Source organism: Eleginops maclovinus, chromosome 19 (genome assembly GCF_036324505.1).
Source record: "Eleginops maclovinus isolate JMC-PN-2008 ecotype Puerto Natales chromosome 19, JC_Emac_rtc_rv5, whole genome shotgun sequence".
Classification (NCBI taxonomy): domain Eukaryota; kingdom Metazoa; phylum Chordata; class Actinopteri; order Perciformes; family Eleginopidae; genus Eleginops; species Eleginops maclovinus.
Genome location: NC_086367.1, coordinates 16,110,723 through 16,126,928, shown reverse-complemented (window position 1 = coordinate 16,126,928; position 16,206 = coordinate 16,110,723). Strand labels below are relative to the sequence as shown.

The following is a 16,206-nucleotide window of genomic DNA, read 5'->3' as shown; positions in this document are numbered from 1 at the left end:
GTCACTTTGTAGGACTTCATAAATAATACAACGTTTTCCCATACATGTAAATGATGTCATGCTTTAAGTCTGCAGCTGATTTGCGGTACAGCGCTGACTTGCCACCCTGCGCCATGTGCTTCGTCCCCGGTTGCCAAATGACGAGAAGATAATCCCGTTTTGGGGAATAACCAAAAGAGTAAGTATTCATAAATGTATTACAAAAATGTTTGAAAATGTAACCGATGTAAGGCTAGAGGGATATTTACTATAGGTAATTACAGCAAAGCTGTTGTAGCACTTTGGGAATGAAAGGGAGGAGAGCATCCCTTCCCGTTGTTCTATGTTCTGGCGTAAAGTTGCTTTTTTGGACACCCTGTAGCTGTGTTTGTGGACCGGAACACTGTTTTTTGTGTGTTTGGGTGTGAGACGTGATGTGGTTTGGTCCTCCGGTGCGACAGCTCAGTGAAAGGTCTCTCAAAGACCTCTCTTGTCAGACGAACACCGTGCGTCCAAGCGAGGAGGAGAAAAAGGGAGGGGGGACAGCAGAGGCAGACAATGCGGTTTTACGATGCGTTTATTCCTGTGTGCAATTTACACCAATATCCAGAAACATATGATGTCCCGAAGATACTGGAGGACTACCTCTTGATTTGGCTATTTTTCATGATTTTTTAAAATCGTATTGAAAGTCTCGTACGTGTTGATTAAGAACAAAAACAGAGATGAAATTTCCAATAGAAACCCCAAGGAAACAAGTTAACTGGGAACCAGAACAAGGTGGGTGATTAATCCTTTCTTATTTTCCGATAAGTTTTGATATATGCAATTTAGCCATTTGAGATAGGCTACTCCTAGTCTCAGAATCATCTCATGGAGACACCAATTTACACCGGGCTGCAAGATTCAAGGGTTGGAACACTTTTGCACTATTTTGTGTTTATTATTTTGCTGATTTCACTTCGTTTTCTCTTCTGTGTAGTCTATGTTTCTATATATTATAAGGACCTTTAACAAACGACAATGATGCTGGGGTTTTTTCCTAATTATCTTTGTGCTTATGGAGACGCTGTTGGGAGCGGAGTTTCGGCCGATTCAAGCTGTGTGGAGTAACCGCGTGAAACCGGAAATGCTTAAAAAATAAAAGCAAAGGTGCTACTGTAGAATAAAGTTGGCTATGTGATTTATCCCACAAACTACCAGAGGTGGTTGGTGACGGGGAATTATAACATAATTAATATCGTAGGAAGTTGGCCATGACTCCTCTAATGTGAGTTGACTTATTTTGTTCTATTCAACATATTCTTACCAAAACATAAGGATTTTGCTTGGTCTTTGAAATATATCGCAATCAATTGTTCTGCTTTTGTATTGAGATATAGAGTTAGAAGGACTAGGCTACTCCTTGAAACGTACTCAGTATGGGTGTTATGTTGAAATCAGTTTTTTTGCCGGAAGTCCTTGGCTTTCATGTGTGATTCAGGCTGGCTTGATGCTAAATGTTGGTCTCAGCTGGCTAGTTTAACGCCTAGAACCTGCCTTGTACCCTAGGGAAGATTTAAGCCTAGTGTCGACCTGAGCCAACCCTTAACGCTCCCTCGTGTTAACCGTTTCTACTGTTTAGCATTTCGTTTATCACTGGGTGAATAATGCTTTAATGTACAGCTGTGTGCTGAAATTGTTGACAAATTGAATGTTTCCCCCACCACAACTGTGCCCCACTAAACAGTGTGTTGCATTATAAATGCAACATTTAATTTCTATCATTAGAGTTCTCATTAGCATCCTTATATATATTCCATTGTTTTATGGACCTGAGTCTCCAGTGAACTTTACCGCTGCTTTGGCCAGACCAGCTGGAAAAAGACTAAGGGCAGAGAGAGAGATACTATCAGATAAAAATGACTGACTTATTTAATTAGCAAAAATCAATCTGAAGAAAACTCATTGTTTGTAAAAGGATTATAGATCCGAACGAGCCTCAAAAATCGGGAATTATCTTTATCCCATTTTTGATTTTGGCGCCATGGTTTTAAGCTTTGACAGAAATATATCCTTTTACTTATGCTTTATAACTCTTACTTTTTCCTATTACTTAACCAAACTCAAAAAGATCCATCTTTTTGAACTGCCTATAGCTGCCGTCACTCTGCTGCAAATAACTGATTTATTACATTTCAAATGAGATGAGATGAGAAGCCCTTCTTGTCTCAGTGGAACTAGTTATTGATTTGGCCCAATTTGCAATTCATTTGACAGTTAATGTTCATCTACATCTATCATCAATACCAAATGCAGCATACAAGATTTATGTGTTCTTTTCTTTCCTTTGCTTCAGCATTCAGTCCTTATTTTCCAATCCATCTCATTTTTCTAAAACAAGCCAGCCACTACCCTTATACGCATGTATAAATTGAAAGTGGCAGTTTTCCACCTTCCTGAGCTTGACATCACTCTGCTGTTATTGATCCACTCATGATACAGACATTAACTAACAAGATTCATAGCTCCTGCGGAGAATGAGACACTTCCTGGATGCCCTTGACTCATCAGGGTGGGGTGTGTGAGTGAGAGGATACATTGTATTTAGAATATCCCATTAGTGATCGCATACCTGTAAAGGAGTATATCTCTCAAAGAAATCCATATTGTATTCCTACATACAAGAGTTGCAACATTAAAGACAACAGGCTCCACCCATGGCTCGAGGCTCGCTGCACTCTCCGATCTAAGAAAGGTGGGGGCGTCAGGAGTGAAGGTTGATGCTCTGAATAGCTTTTTCAATACGTTATACATATTAAATGAATCCACATTTGGCCACCTGCAAGGTGTTGCTTGCCACTTCGTTGACCTGTTCCAGCACCCATGTATTATTATAAAACCCACCCAGAAACCTATTACTGAAAGTGGCACTCACCCCCCCCCCCCCCCCCCCCCCCCCTCTCTTACTGTGAATTAGCATAATTGAATCCTGCTTTCTTAGCCGAGGGTAACTCAGTTTTCACCGCCTCTTAGCAATATTGTGAGGGTTTGGTTGCAAGTATCATGTTTTAGATATTTGCAAATGTAGTTTTGCATTTTTCTGTATTGCAGATTCATGTTGTTGCCTCTATTTTATTTTTGATGACTACCTTTTCTGCCTGCTTGATTCAGGTTGTCGCGACGAGACGAGACTGCAATTCAGAGAAATAATGGCTTTTATGTTTAAAACCCAAAGCAAATTCTCAGTATGTGGAGTATGGGATGACTGCTGTGGAGCTGTATTGAATCTGTCCTTTATGCTGATAGCTTTAAGTGTTTGCTTTGTAAAGAGCCCTTTATTAGCTCAGAGTAATAGAAGGGGAATTACTTTCTAATGCTTCACAAGTAGGTTATAGGTTTTAATGGCTAAGAGCCTGTGTTTATGTCCAATGACCTGTTCAGTGTGCAAAACAGATACACATGTTTCTTTGTGCACGGGCTGAATCCAAACGTGCACAGTGATATCCACTTCCCAAAACCTCCCTTTAAAATGATTTACTTCATTACATTTAGAAAAAGTAAAATATTTTGAGGTCTTTCTTACTAACAGAGTTAAGCAATCACTGTTGATACCAACCTAATGAATACCCAATTTGGGCTTGAAACATTGAAAAGTTATGTTGCTTTACTTAAAGGTGCCATAGAATGGAAAACTGTATTTACCATGGCAGAGTTGAATAATGAGAGTTCGGTACATTGAACTGACATACCGTGAACCTTTGTTTCCTCCTTCACCTGCAAATCGTGAATATGCATATCACAGCGGTAAAACGGGCGAATTACAACAATCCCTGTGTGTGACGTAACATACGGTAGTCCAGCCCCAACATTTGCATACACCAGCTGCTGGAAACACTAACGCTAACACTAACCACTCCGTAACGTTGCTCTCCAACCTCCGACCAACTGGCTGTTCTTCAAATTCATCGGTTTCCTCCTCCGACAAAGGCTCAAACATGTAAGGTTGGATGTCAATAGCCTCCATGGTTCATCTCTCACAGTTTCACAAACTTCACTTACTTCTGTGGGCTCTGAGGCAGCCATGGATTGCTCCATGTAAACCAGCCAATCAGAGCAGAGCTTGTCATAAATATTTAAATGAGCCCCCAAATAAGGACATTCAGCTTGTTTCATTAAGGACTAAATCATAGGGTTGTAAATGGGCCTGTAAAACCGCATCTGGACATTTTTTGGATCAACCAAAGTTATATACCTTCTTTGTAGACAGAGAACAATTTAAAATACCAGATAGATGCTTTTTTAGGGCCACTTTAATCTACGTATGAAGCAGAAGAAATATATTCTCAGCTCCCTTTGATATTAATGCATTTGACATACTGTACGTGCCACATAAAAGTTTAAAGGTGAGAGAAAAATACTGAAATTAAATTCATTCCATATAGTCTTTTTACTATTGCAAAAGACTTGTTATCAGAGAGTCCGGCAAAGAACAAACATTGGGAATGTTAACACAATTAGTGAGTTAATATAAAACATCATCTCAGAGGAATCGTTCTCAATGATCAGTGTGTCTGAAACAGATTCAAGGCCTTCAGCCAAGAAATGTCTGTTAATTTTATTTGCATAAAATCATCAGAGAATAACTTTCAGAAGATACACGATTGCAGTTTATGTCTTGGTATCCCAAAATACAAAGACAAACTAAACAATTTTCTCTTCTTTCCTATTTTTTCTTAGTGGCGGTCCAAACCAACTTGGTCCCTCCCAAAAAGGCCCAGGCTGGCATGGCGAAGTCAAGTCTTGTCCAGGCCAGTGTGGCCACCATGCAGAATCCTATGAGCTGTGACCCTAAGGCCAATGGTCACTGTCCACTGCCACGCCTGTCCATCTCCTCCCGCTCTGCCAGCGTGGTGGCCAGCATGGACGCCAGCTGCGATGGCATGGCCGCAGCACTCCACTCAGTCATGAAGTGGAAGACGGTGCTGGCCGTGTTCATCGTGGTTGTTCTCTACCTGATCTGCGGGGGTCTGACATTCAAGGCGCTGGAGCAGCCATTTGAGAGCAACCAGAAAACCAGCATCACTCTGGAGAAGGCTTTGTTCCTGGAGAGACACCCTTGTGTTACTCCTCAAGAGCTTGAGGGACTTATCAAGGTGAGGGATTGAAAGTCCAGAAGAGCCTTTGTAATAGATTAAATAGAATCTGCACATTTAACAGATATTAACTTTATTTCAGCTGTTCAGTCAGCCTTTTAATGGTATATTGCATTTATTGTATCTGTTCATCACAGTATCTCTTCATCCACAGCTTAGTTTGTAAGAGGATATAAAGATTAGAGAGATATAATGAAAATGATCTGACACTGAGCGCCATTCAATGTGATTGGTAGATAAGAGGAAGACAACCAGAGGACTAACCTTTTTGCAGCAGCACTTTGAATTTGTCTAAAGTCACTCAAATTAAGATTTTGGTTTTAAGGTTTATATTAAACTAAATCACAACCTTTTCAAGAGTGCTGTCATTGCTCTGACAATACTTATTTATAGACAAATGGGACAGAAGACACGCCCATACTCTTAGCCCCCCTGGTTGATGGGTAAATGTCACGAGAAGACTTAGAGGCAGATTCATCCTTCAGCAGGAAACACATTAATACCTTCAGGGTCACCACAGAGATACCCATAATTCTCTGTGACACTTCACATATGTTGGTAAACACACATTCGACGAGCACATGCTGTTGTATGTTACATAACAGTATATACAGTAAGGGCAATTGTTCACCGTAGAGAAAAAGGTCAGTCAGTATCACTTTTAGGGTGGATTACAGCTGCTGGAGTGGAGAACAGTGAAGTGTAATTACAGGTCTATATTGATTTTGTTGTGTCCTTGACTCGACTTGATTAAACAAATAGTAGTAGCAGTAGTAAACAACCTACATTTTTTTATTACAACAGCATTGTGGGTTGTTTTGAGATCAAGATTGTATAACTAAGTTGTATCTGAATACCCTCAACAGTACATGTATTTGTGCATGATATTCCAGAGTGAGGCTTTAACTACACCCACACGTTTTAAATAAGGAAACTAGCTCACGGCCACAAGAGCATTGTTGTCTTTGCTGTAAGAAACGTTTGAAGCCAAGTTTCTCTGTCTTTTACCAAAACAGTGTGTGATATCTCTTCTATTTTAACAAGAAATGTGCAAAAACTTAAAAGATCCAGAGATATGTCTAGGGCAGAGGGACCCTGAATTGCGTCAGATTATGACATCTTTAAGAATGATTCATTCTAACATGTGTATCTTGATAAAACAGCTTGTTGTTAAAAACATGAGTGACCACCCTTCAACAAAGGTCGACCTAAGGCATACTGTTTCTGCAATGTTCCACATTTTTTTAACAGAACAAGAAGCTTTTATTATCAACCAATACCTGAGTGAACTGGACCAGATAGCAAGCATATTGTGAAGAAAAATCATTCCCTTCGAAGCATGTCTTTTGTGGTGTCAGCCGCTTTATAACACAGTGTATGGCGATGCCTTGTGCTGTCCTCTGATATTATAGGTTGAGATTTAAGGTCAATACATCAATCTGACACGTGCAACTTGAAGAGGGATTGGAAAATAATTTGAGATATGTTGGCTTCTAGCTTGAGTGGAAACTTTGATTTGTGAGGGTGTGCTGTGATATAAAAAAGTGGGACTCAGATCAGTCAAACACTCCTATGTAGAGAATGTCCTCAGGAAAAAGAGAGGGAGGGATTCTGCATCTATGTGGGTAATTTTCTTTGCTGAGAAAACGTTTGTGACACAAGGACCAAACGACAAATCCCTTTTACCTGTATAACTGATAACTGATAATATTTAACTAAAAATATCCCCAACCACATTTGGTGTGCCTCACTTTCCTTTATGGCTCCATTTGACGGTAGCTTCTTCAACACTGCTCCAGTAATCATTGGACTGCCGATCTGTCTCTCCCTCTTCCTCCACACCCACGCCTGTTCTGTTACTCTTTCTCCGAGAAGCCTCCTTTCTTCTCTTCTCTTGCAGCACTCAACCTTTAAACCACAAAATTGCTATCCTGAGTTTGTAAAAAAAAAATCAATGACAGTATTTCCTTAGGAGAAGTTTGGAAATAAAAACCTTTAGGTGTGCCCGGGTCCGGAGGGATTCAATTATTTATTGCACAGGCCAGCAGTCACAGACCTCCTGCTGCTCGAAAGCAGCAGCAGCAGAGGCAGCAGCAGTTGACTAATGATCAGATTCAGAGACAGGACATAAAGTCTATGACGGCATGTCTCACCAGCTATTTGCCTCTATTAAACATTTCAAGAACTCATTTACAATATCACATCTGCCAGATTGACTGTATTAAAAAGCGTAGTATTTTTATTGTTCCTGTACAAGTATGATGTGTTTAGATTTAGTTTGATATATTGGCTTTTCTGCAGAGAGTTAAATAAGTAGATCAATACCGCTGTCTTTATAATATGGTATATAAATTTAACACCAGCAGCCAGTTAACTTAGCGTATGGAAAGATGGGGAGACAGCTAGCTTGACTAGGTCTGCGCAAACTGAATCTGCCAAAACTCAAAAGTATCATATATCCTAAGTGTTTTATACGAGCAAAAAACCAATTGTAAAAAATGAGTATTTATGGTTCATGTGCCAGATTATGTTTCGTAAGAAGCAGGGACCCAAGCAACCCCCTGTTAAACTATAACATGTCATATTTACATTTCTGTTTGTCTACAGATTAAACAAATGACATATCCTGAAATATATATAGTAAAGCTAACTGTTTGCTGACTGCAGATTGATATATACCGTACCAGATTGAGAATTTTATCAGAGTTTCCCTGTTAATCATCTATGACAGTTCTTCAATTCTAAGTAAAATAACGAAAATCATGCCATGTGTGAAACTCGAACTGACGAATAACACTTTTTTTTCTTGGCTGTCTTAAAAAAAAGGCCTTCAGGACATGCTTCTTCACAAGTACTCCATAGAGTCTGTCTGGTCACAGGTTCTGTTATCGGTCTGTCCGTGCTGCGTGGAGCCTGTCACTCAGACAAAGATCCTCTGTGGTGACACAGCAGTAATGACTCACAGTTGAGTGAATGTTTGGCCGAGGATTTCAACGAAAATGTGAAACTTTAAGAGACATGTGTGTAAATGTACAGCTAGTGTGTGGGTGAGTGGAACAAAGACCAAACACTTGTAATGCTTTGCTCCACAACCCATGTTGGCTCAGTGTGTCTGTGTGTTCGTGTGTGCTTGTCAATGCATGTCTGGTGACCTCCTCATTCAGGTCTGCTTCAGCATCTGTGCTGTCCACCTACCTGCTGTGCACCCACAAAGGCAGCAGACCAAATTGGCTTTTCCGGCGCTGTCGGGATGACTCACTCGTTGGGGCAATGTGGAGCCTTGCTGTTGTTGCTACAAGTCAAGACTCTTTTATTGATGACTCACTAAATCTACAAATACAGTATACTATATAAAAAAAACTGAGCTACCTGCAGTGAATCAAAGTCACGACACCAAAAATCACAACATAAAACATTTTCAAAGCATGATTTACATGATTACATTTTTTGGGTAATATATGGATTTATAATTATCTATGAGAATGATTGTCAAAGTTAGGCTGCTTTATTAAAGGTCTACAGTGATTCATGAGAAATAAGCTCCTCTGAGGTCTACACAAAGTGCATAAACATATAAAGAAATATATCTCGGTATCATAGCTGTGATTTGTTTCTTTTCGCTCACAAACTGTTTTATGATTAGAAATCAGCCTTATCTGTGACGGACCAGAGTCCTCCAGTTTGGCATTCATTAAGGCAGCTTTAATGCTTTAAATTGGTTCGGAAGAAGTTATAGTTACCAGTCAAAGAGAGAGTGCTGCAGGGCAGAGTGCTTGGCACCGGCTCACAGAGTGAGGCACCATGCTGGCTGGATCATTGCTGTCACCTGCTGTGGGGCAGAAGGACACACTGAGAGGATAAAGATTTGCAGTGATTTAGCCTGCACTTTATTGATCCTGACGAGTAGAATATAAAAACACACATTAGCAAAGGGCACGTCACAAACATTTGCGGTTGATTGTGTGTCTACAAGAATTCTGCGTGCTAAATCTCAATCAAATAGGAGGACAGTTGTTGAAAAATTAGCACACTACAGCACAAATTATCTTCAGCCTCCTAATGTTTCATGTGCCGGTGGAAAAAGAGGATTTTCCACATATCTAATGCAGCGTGAACTTGGCTGTGAAAACTGGAGACAAAAATAGACTCCCTCATCAAGTATTCAGATATATTGTGAGGCTATTATTAGCTCTCCTTTGACTCAAGAATTAGGCTATTTGGGATTTATTATATAATTATAGATCAGATCTTATGCTAGAGCTAATATGTCTGCCATATGAAATAGCATTACTCTATTCAAAGAATGTTAGATACCAAAGTCTGTCTAATCAGGGGGGCTGCACTGCTGGAGCTGAGGTAATCACATGCATGATTATGAGTAGGCAGGTGCAGCATGTGGAAGTGATCCCTTACGCTGTCTGCTTTGAAATGTAGGCTAAGTCAAAAGAGTTGATACATATTTTATCAGATGGTCGTGCATTTTACTAACAGCTTGAATGGATAGTTTGGGGGGGTTGCCCTGAATTCAGGATGTTGGTAAATGCACTCAAGCTGTTTTTTTTACCAATGGCATCGATGAGTTTCATGCCAGAAGAAAGTGATGTTTACATGAAGCAAAATTCAAACTATTAATTTCTACAGAGATAAGAAGAAAAAAAACTGCCTTTCACATAAAAAGCCCATAAACAGAACCTTTAGAAATAGTTCAACATATTTTGTTTTACTTGTACTGCTACATAATCGAGCTCAGAATGAGATCATTGAGAATAATGATGCAGGGTGTGCAGAGCATTGTAGGTGCTAAATGTTTCTCTAGACAGGCTGGAGGTAAAGGAAAGCTCAGGGAGTAAATGAGGAGGCTGACATAGAGGAGAAAAAGAGATAACGGTCTGTTTGCTGCAAGTGAATGTCAGTGTAGATTTAGTCAGTAAAGTGAAGTGTAAAAACATGCAGCGGGTTAGAATGCAGAGTGCAGACACTGAATAATGAGAAACAGATCTCATGATAGATCTTTCTGCATTTACTGATTTTTATGTGTGTTCAATTCAATGTTATTTTTTAATTCAATGTTATTACACAGCAGTGTTTTGTACTACAAACCAATGATCATACCATTATAATTCCAATGGCTAAAACACAATATTGAACTGATTGAATTTATTTTAACTTCATCGAATTAGCTGTACATATGATCAGTTTATGACATACATTTAGGATTGTCTAGATCTAATTTATATTCCATTATACTCTCATTTCAGCGTGCTATAGATGCCATGAACGCAGGAGTGAGTCCTATTGGAAACACATCCGACACTTCCAGTTACTGGGACATGGGCAGTGCCTTCTTCTTCGCTGGGACCGTCATCACAACCATAGGTAATGTTTTAAATAATCCACTCTAACGCTTTCAATTCTGCTATAATTAAGTTGCATAAGGTAATATCACAGAGGTGTTGACTGATTAATTAGACTTAAGTGTTGTGTAGATGCGAAAAAATTGCCCCATTGGCACCGAAAAATGGCCATACACTTTTTACCCCAGCAATTCAAAAGTAGCTCTATAGAATCCTAACACTGCTTGTGTGTTGAGAATGACATGACATTATAATTATTGTAAAAATGTAGTTAAATCATGAGTTAGTGATGAGCCAAACAACAACATCATTTATAAATTAAACTTTGAAAAGGGATTATAATACTTTTGAAAGGACTTTGTCCATTCAGTTTGTAAAAGGTGTTTCTCAATACACATTTCTGTTACACCGTGTAAATCCCTCCCTCTTATTGCTTCCCTCAGGTGAGTTTTACAAGTCCCTTTACCCTCATGAGGTGGAGCTAAATGATGCAAGCCTAAGCCCTGTGGGATTTAACAACCAGGGAAGTTCAAAACACACACTGCTGATGCAGATTATTTAGTTTCAATTGACTTTATGTCTCTGTATGTGTTTTTCTTTTCTTGACATGCTCAAATAAGAAGAACACCTTATTGATCATAAGTCATTTTAAATGAAAGTGAAAGGCCTTTGAAGCTTGGAATATTTACAATATATATAGTTCCATATAGGAGCCATAATTCCAACATCAAGGATGATACATTAAAGTTTCTATTGCTTTCTCTATTAGCTGCATGTTCCCTCATTTCAAATGAAAGGGAAAAAAACACAAAGTCCCCAACCACTTGTTATGGTCCAGAGATTTAATTAACTATGGGATTTGCATATATGCTGCTGTACAGTGGATTGTAATGGCTAAATTTAAATAGAGATATCATATTTTTAAATAGCAGATGTACAATAATGCAAAAAAAAAAAGACCTTACAGCTTTATATGAAATGCATTACAAATACAAAATGTTTTGTTCTAATCAAATTAGTTTAAATACAATTGCATTTGAAATATACATGTTAAAACTGTCCTATATGTGTCTCCCTGGCCTTTTATCTCTGTAAAATAATAATGCAATATCTCTCAGGGTGAGAATATTGTTTCTTGAGGAGCTTATTTACTGCTTAACCCTGTGTAGTATGACTTATGGACTTCAATTGATTGTTGCTTAAAAAAGTCTTGATTGTGTTCTGCTGCTTTTTCAACCTAACACTTCCTAACACTCCACTTCCTCCTCACCACGTCTTTTGGCCATGTTTCTTGACTGATTTTTTTTTCTCCGCTCTTCATCATTTTTTCTTTGTTTGTGTTAGGTTATGGAAACATAGCTCCAAGCACGGAGGGCGGGAAAATCTTTTGTATCCTTTATGCCATATTTGGCATCCCACTCTTTGGCTTTTTGTTGGCGGGGATTGGAGACCAGCTGGGGACTATCTTTGTGAAAAGCATCTTGAGAGTTGAGAAGATATTCAGGGTGAGTTGCAAGTTTTAGCTAGTTTCAGTTGTTTTATTCATATTTCCATTTAGTTTTACCCTCTTTAATTTCATATATTGTTCTAATAGCATCTCCTGTCTTTTTCAGCAAAAACACAAACAGATAAGCCAAACTAAGATCAGAGTGACGTCCACCATCCTGTTCATTCTGGCTGGCTGCATTGTTTTTGTCACCATCCCTGCTGTCGTCTTCAAACACATCGAGGGCTGGACCACACTAGAGGCCATCTACTTTGTTGTGATCACACTCACCACAGTGGGAATAGGAGACTATGTGGCAGGTAGATTATGCTACAACTAAAGATTGTTTTCTTTTCTTCAGCCAACATTTTTGTAGATCAATCGATTTGTTGTATACCATATCAAACAGATAAAAGGCAGGAAATCTCAACATTTGAAGACTAAAAACAGAATTTTTTACTATTTTTTTCAAAGACGACTTGTAGAAAACTTGATTATCAAAAAAGTTGGCAATTATTTTCTATTAACGACAAAAAGTTAAAACAACGAAAGTTGCCATTTTAGATGTACTGTATCTCAGGATGTAGATTATTGTTAAGTCGAAATATGATAACTTACATTTTTGATATTTTTTCCTTCCCCTCCAGGTGGGGACCGTATAATCGACTATATGAAGTGGTACAAACCTCTGGTGTGGTTCTGGATCTTGGTGGGTTTAGCATACTTTGCTGCCGTCCTCAGCATGATTGGAGATTGGCTTCGAGTTCTGTCTAAAAAGACCAAAAATGAGGTGAGGTTCATAAAATTGTAGAGAAACTATAAAAGAAAAAAAATTCCCACTCTGTTACTGCCTTCTCTAGGGACCAAGTACAAGTCTTCAATTATCCATTTTCTATTATGTAGATTTCTTTGGTAATGTTTAAAGTGAAAGGAAAAAAAACTGTTCCATCGCTGGCAGAGAATTTTGTCATCATTGAGGTACCCATAACACACTAATTTGAAGAAGCTGAATTAGAATTCTTTAAAGAAAAAAATAGTTCAATACAATGATGCAATATGTTGCTGCTACATGTTATACACCACTTGCTTTCTTAATCGTTTCCTGATCCTTTCCTTATTTCACTATCGTCACAGGTTGTGGAGATTAAAGCTCATGCCGCTGAATGGAAGGCAAATGTTCGAGCAGAGTTTCGTGAAACAAGGCGGCGCCTGAGTGTTGAGATCCACGACAAGCTCCAGCGGGCAGCCACCATCCGCAGCATGGAGCGCCGTCAGCTTGGCCTGGAGCAGCGAGCTCTCTCTCTGGACATGCTGTCCCCAGAGAAGAGGGCCTTGTTTGCCAGTCTGGATGCTGCTCGCTTCAAGACTTCTTCTCAGGAGAGCATTGACACCAAGCTCAACAACCTGAGGCTGAAGGGGGCCTGTGAAGCGTACGACCATCACACGAGTGAGCAAACACCACAGACGGCATCTTCCTCAGAGGAGAATCTCTCCAACCTGCGCTTTGGATCCCTTACCAAGCTGGCCAGACGCAACAAGAACCGTGATCTGCGGAGGAACAATAATGAGGATGTGCAACGGGCAAGCCTAGGAATAAATAATGCCATGCTGGGTGTTGAGAGGACGGAAGAAGAAGAAGATGTGGACCCAGATGAGGAAAACGGAGAGAAAAAAGAGGGAAACACCAGTCTGACAAACCTGTCACATTACGCAACAGAGCGCAGCAAGTTGAATGGGTTCACAACAGTCGAGGCAAAAGATGGAGAGAACGACTAGGTGATGAATGATAGAGTGCTTAAGAGACAGAGAGACAAAGTGAAACAGACAGAGAGTGCATGGACCTTTGAGATGTCAGTAAATGTGCCTTTCTGTTTCCTATGCTTACATAACAACTGCTCCCAGGAAATTCAGTCATTGTGCCATAGCCATGGGAAAAAATGTGTTGCCAAAAATGTAAAGAGACAGAAGAGGCTTTAGTTAAAATACCTCACTTGGGATGTTGCTGTAGAATGGGCTACATAAGAACCTTGATATCTACGGGAGCTATCAATCCAGTTTTGTTGTCTTTCAGACGACTCTTAAGAGACACTTGGACAATGGCTGTCTCTTAATGTAGAATATTATTCTTTACATATGTGGGCAGGACATCCAGAGAGCAAGTAAAATGTCATCCATCTTCAAAAATGCTATCGATCGCCTCTTTGTCGTCTCATGCTGTGTTGGCTATTTTTAGCTCAGCTGCTTTAAGAATACAACGTCTGGAGAGTGGAAGGTTGCGTTTCTGCTCGATCAATAGACAATACAAGCATATACCTTCCTGGCATGTACAATGATTCCTACATGGTATGTGGCTTTGAAAATGCAGCCTTGAGGCTTAAACATCTACATAAGAGCTCATAACTAAAAAAATAACTATTCACCTTCATTGTGCATGGTTATTAAACCACAACCATTGCAGATAATTGACTTACTTGAAAGCTTGAAATACAGCTGTAATAATGTTTTATTAACATTACATTTACAGCTTAATTTAATATTTTGTAAACAAGAATACACCAGGCTGGAACTCACCTGATAGACGCATTTAATCACCATTGGCTATGAGATTGTCAACCATGTTGAAAACAGTTTATTTGTATATTACATTTGCTTTTATCACACATGTCTTCAGACGACTTCAACTACTTTTGAATTAATGAATGTGATGCTGTTGATTTTTTACTCATCAAGCATGTTTGTATATGTGTTTACTTCGTTTTATACCAGCCAAGCACTCGAGTTGAATTTTCCATAGAACTGTAAAATATGAACTAAACATGTCATGTTTCTTTTACCATATATTTTTTTCTGGAACACAGTCAAGCAGTGGCTTCAATTGTCTTCACACTGAAATGTGTTTTCTTGTTGTTCCTACATTAACTGACTGAAATATTTGGCACATCACCAATTAATATTTACATTTTACAAATAGGCACTGGCACTACTCAACGCCTTCTGAAAATGTTACTGAATTATTTAACGTACCACTATAGCGTGCATTGCATTTATTGCTACAAAATACACACTGGTTATACTCATAACCTGTTCATTTGATATCATTGACCTTTTCCTTTGACCATGACCTGTGACAAGTTTGTTGTGTACAGTTTATTTTATGAACAGATCACATTAAATGTAGTGAGTGCCTTTTTCCAAATAATAAAGACTACACAGATCATTAAAAATGTCCCCAATGAGTCAAGATAGTGTGTCAGTGAGTCAGCACTCAAAACACCATGAACTAGAACTGAATCTAAATGGTATTTGGCAATCATTCAATTCATCTTTCAGGCATGGGGCTTTAATACTGCACTTTTCTGGTAGATGGGGTTTATACTGGCAGGTTGCTGAGAGGGATTGCGGTCCATTTAACACTAATGGTTGAATTTGACCTCTAGCATAATGGGCTGCATTTATGTGACATACTATACTGTAAAACAACATATACAGTTGTGAAGGGTTCTTTAGCAAGGTATGTAGCGTAATGTCATTATCCTTATATACTTTTATATATATATATATATATTTTAAATATATGTAGTAACCCTAACCCTATACTCTCTTATAATGCTCTTCTATTACATTATTTTTTAATCATATCATTTCTACAGCTATTTAATATATATATATATATATATTTTTTCAACCATTTGGATAAAAGAGGTAACTCAAACACACATTGTAAATGCTCTCAATTTATTCATATTATTCCAACACAATATGTCAAGAAAGCATTGCTTCGCTGCAAAATCTAATCTCAACATTTTAGCCGAACCAGTAAAATAAAATATACATGATTTGAATTTGCATTACTGTAATTCAATTACAGAATTCATTATTTTGTGACTGACTTATCGTTTTGAAGGCGCCCAATGTCTCCATCAGTGTGTATCTACAACTCAGAGTCAAAGTCATGTGTGTCAAAGCGTGAACAGGCACCAAGGAAGAAACAGCCAGCTCACAGTGCCACAATAGAACTACTCGGTCAGAGTAGTCAGTAAAGGCAGAGCTATACATTGTGTGTGTGTGTGTGTGTGTGTGTGTGTGTGTGTGTGTGTGTGTGTGTGTGTGTGTGTGTGTGTGTGTGTGTGTGTGTGTGTGTGTGTGTGTGTATGTGTGTGTGTGTGTGTGTGTGTGAGCTGGTTTTTCCTCAAGGTGGAAGTGACCTCAGCTAACTCTGCCCCCCCCCTCCCACTCTATCTTGTGTTTGTCT

At 39.0% G+C, this 16,206-nt stretch overlaps 1 protein-coding gene across 2 annotated transcripts; it reads left to right on the top strand.

Moving 5' to 3' along the window:
* On the top strand, positions 1 to 15,100 carry kcnk10b (potassium channel, subfamily K, member 10b). Of its 2 annotated transcripts, none has more exons than XM_063909249.1 (7): positions 1 to 178; positions 4,699 to 5,114; positions 10,373 to 10,490; positions 11,813 to 11,973; positions 12,082 to 12,274; positions 12,602 to 12,744; positions 13,089 to 15,100. In XM_063909249.1, coding segments are annotated over exons 1-7 (1,674 nt in total). In that variant the 5' UTR covers positions 1 to 177; the 3' UTR covers positions 13,731 to 15,100. The 2 variants fall into 2 exon arrangements, with proteins under 2 accessions (XP_063765319.1, XP_063765318.1); XM_063909248.1 differs by lacking the exon at positions 1 to 178 and adding an exon at positions 480 to 759.
* Positions 15,101 to 16,206: the final 1,106 nt, after the last annotated feature.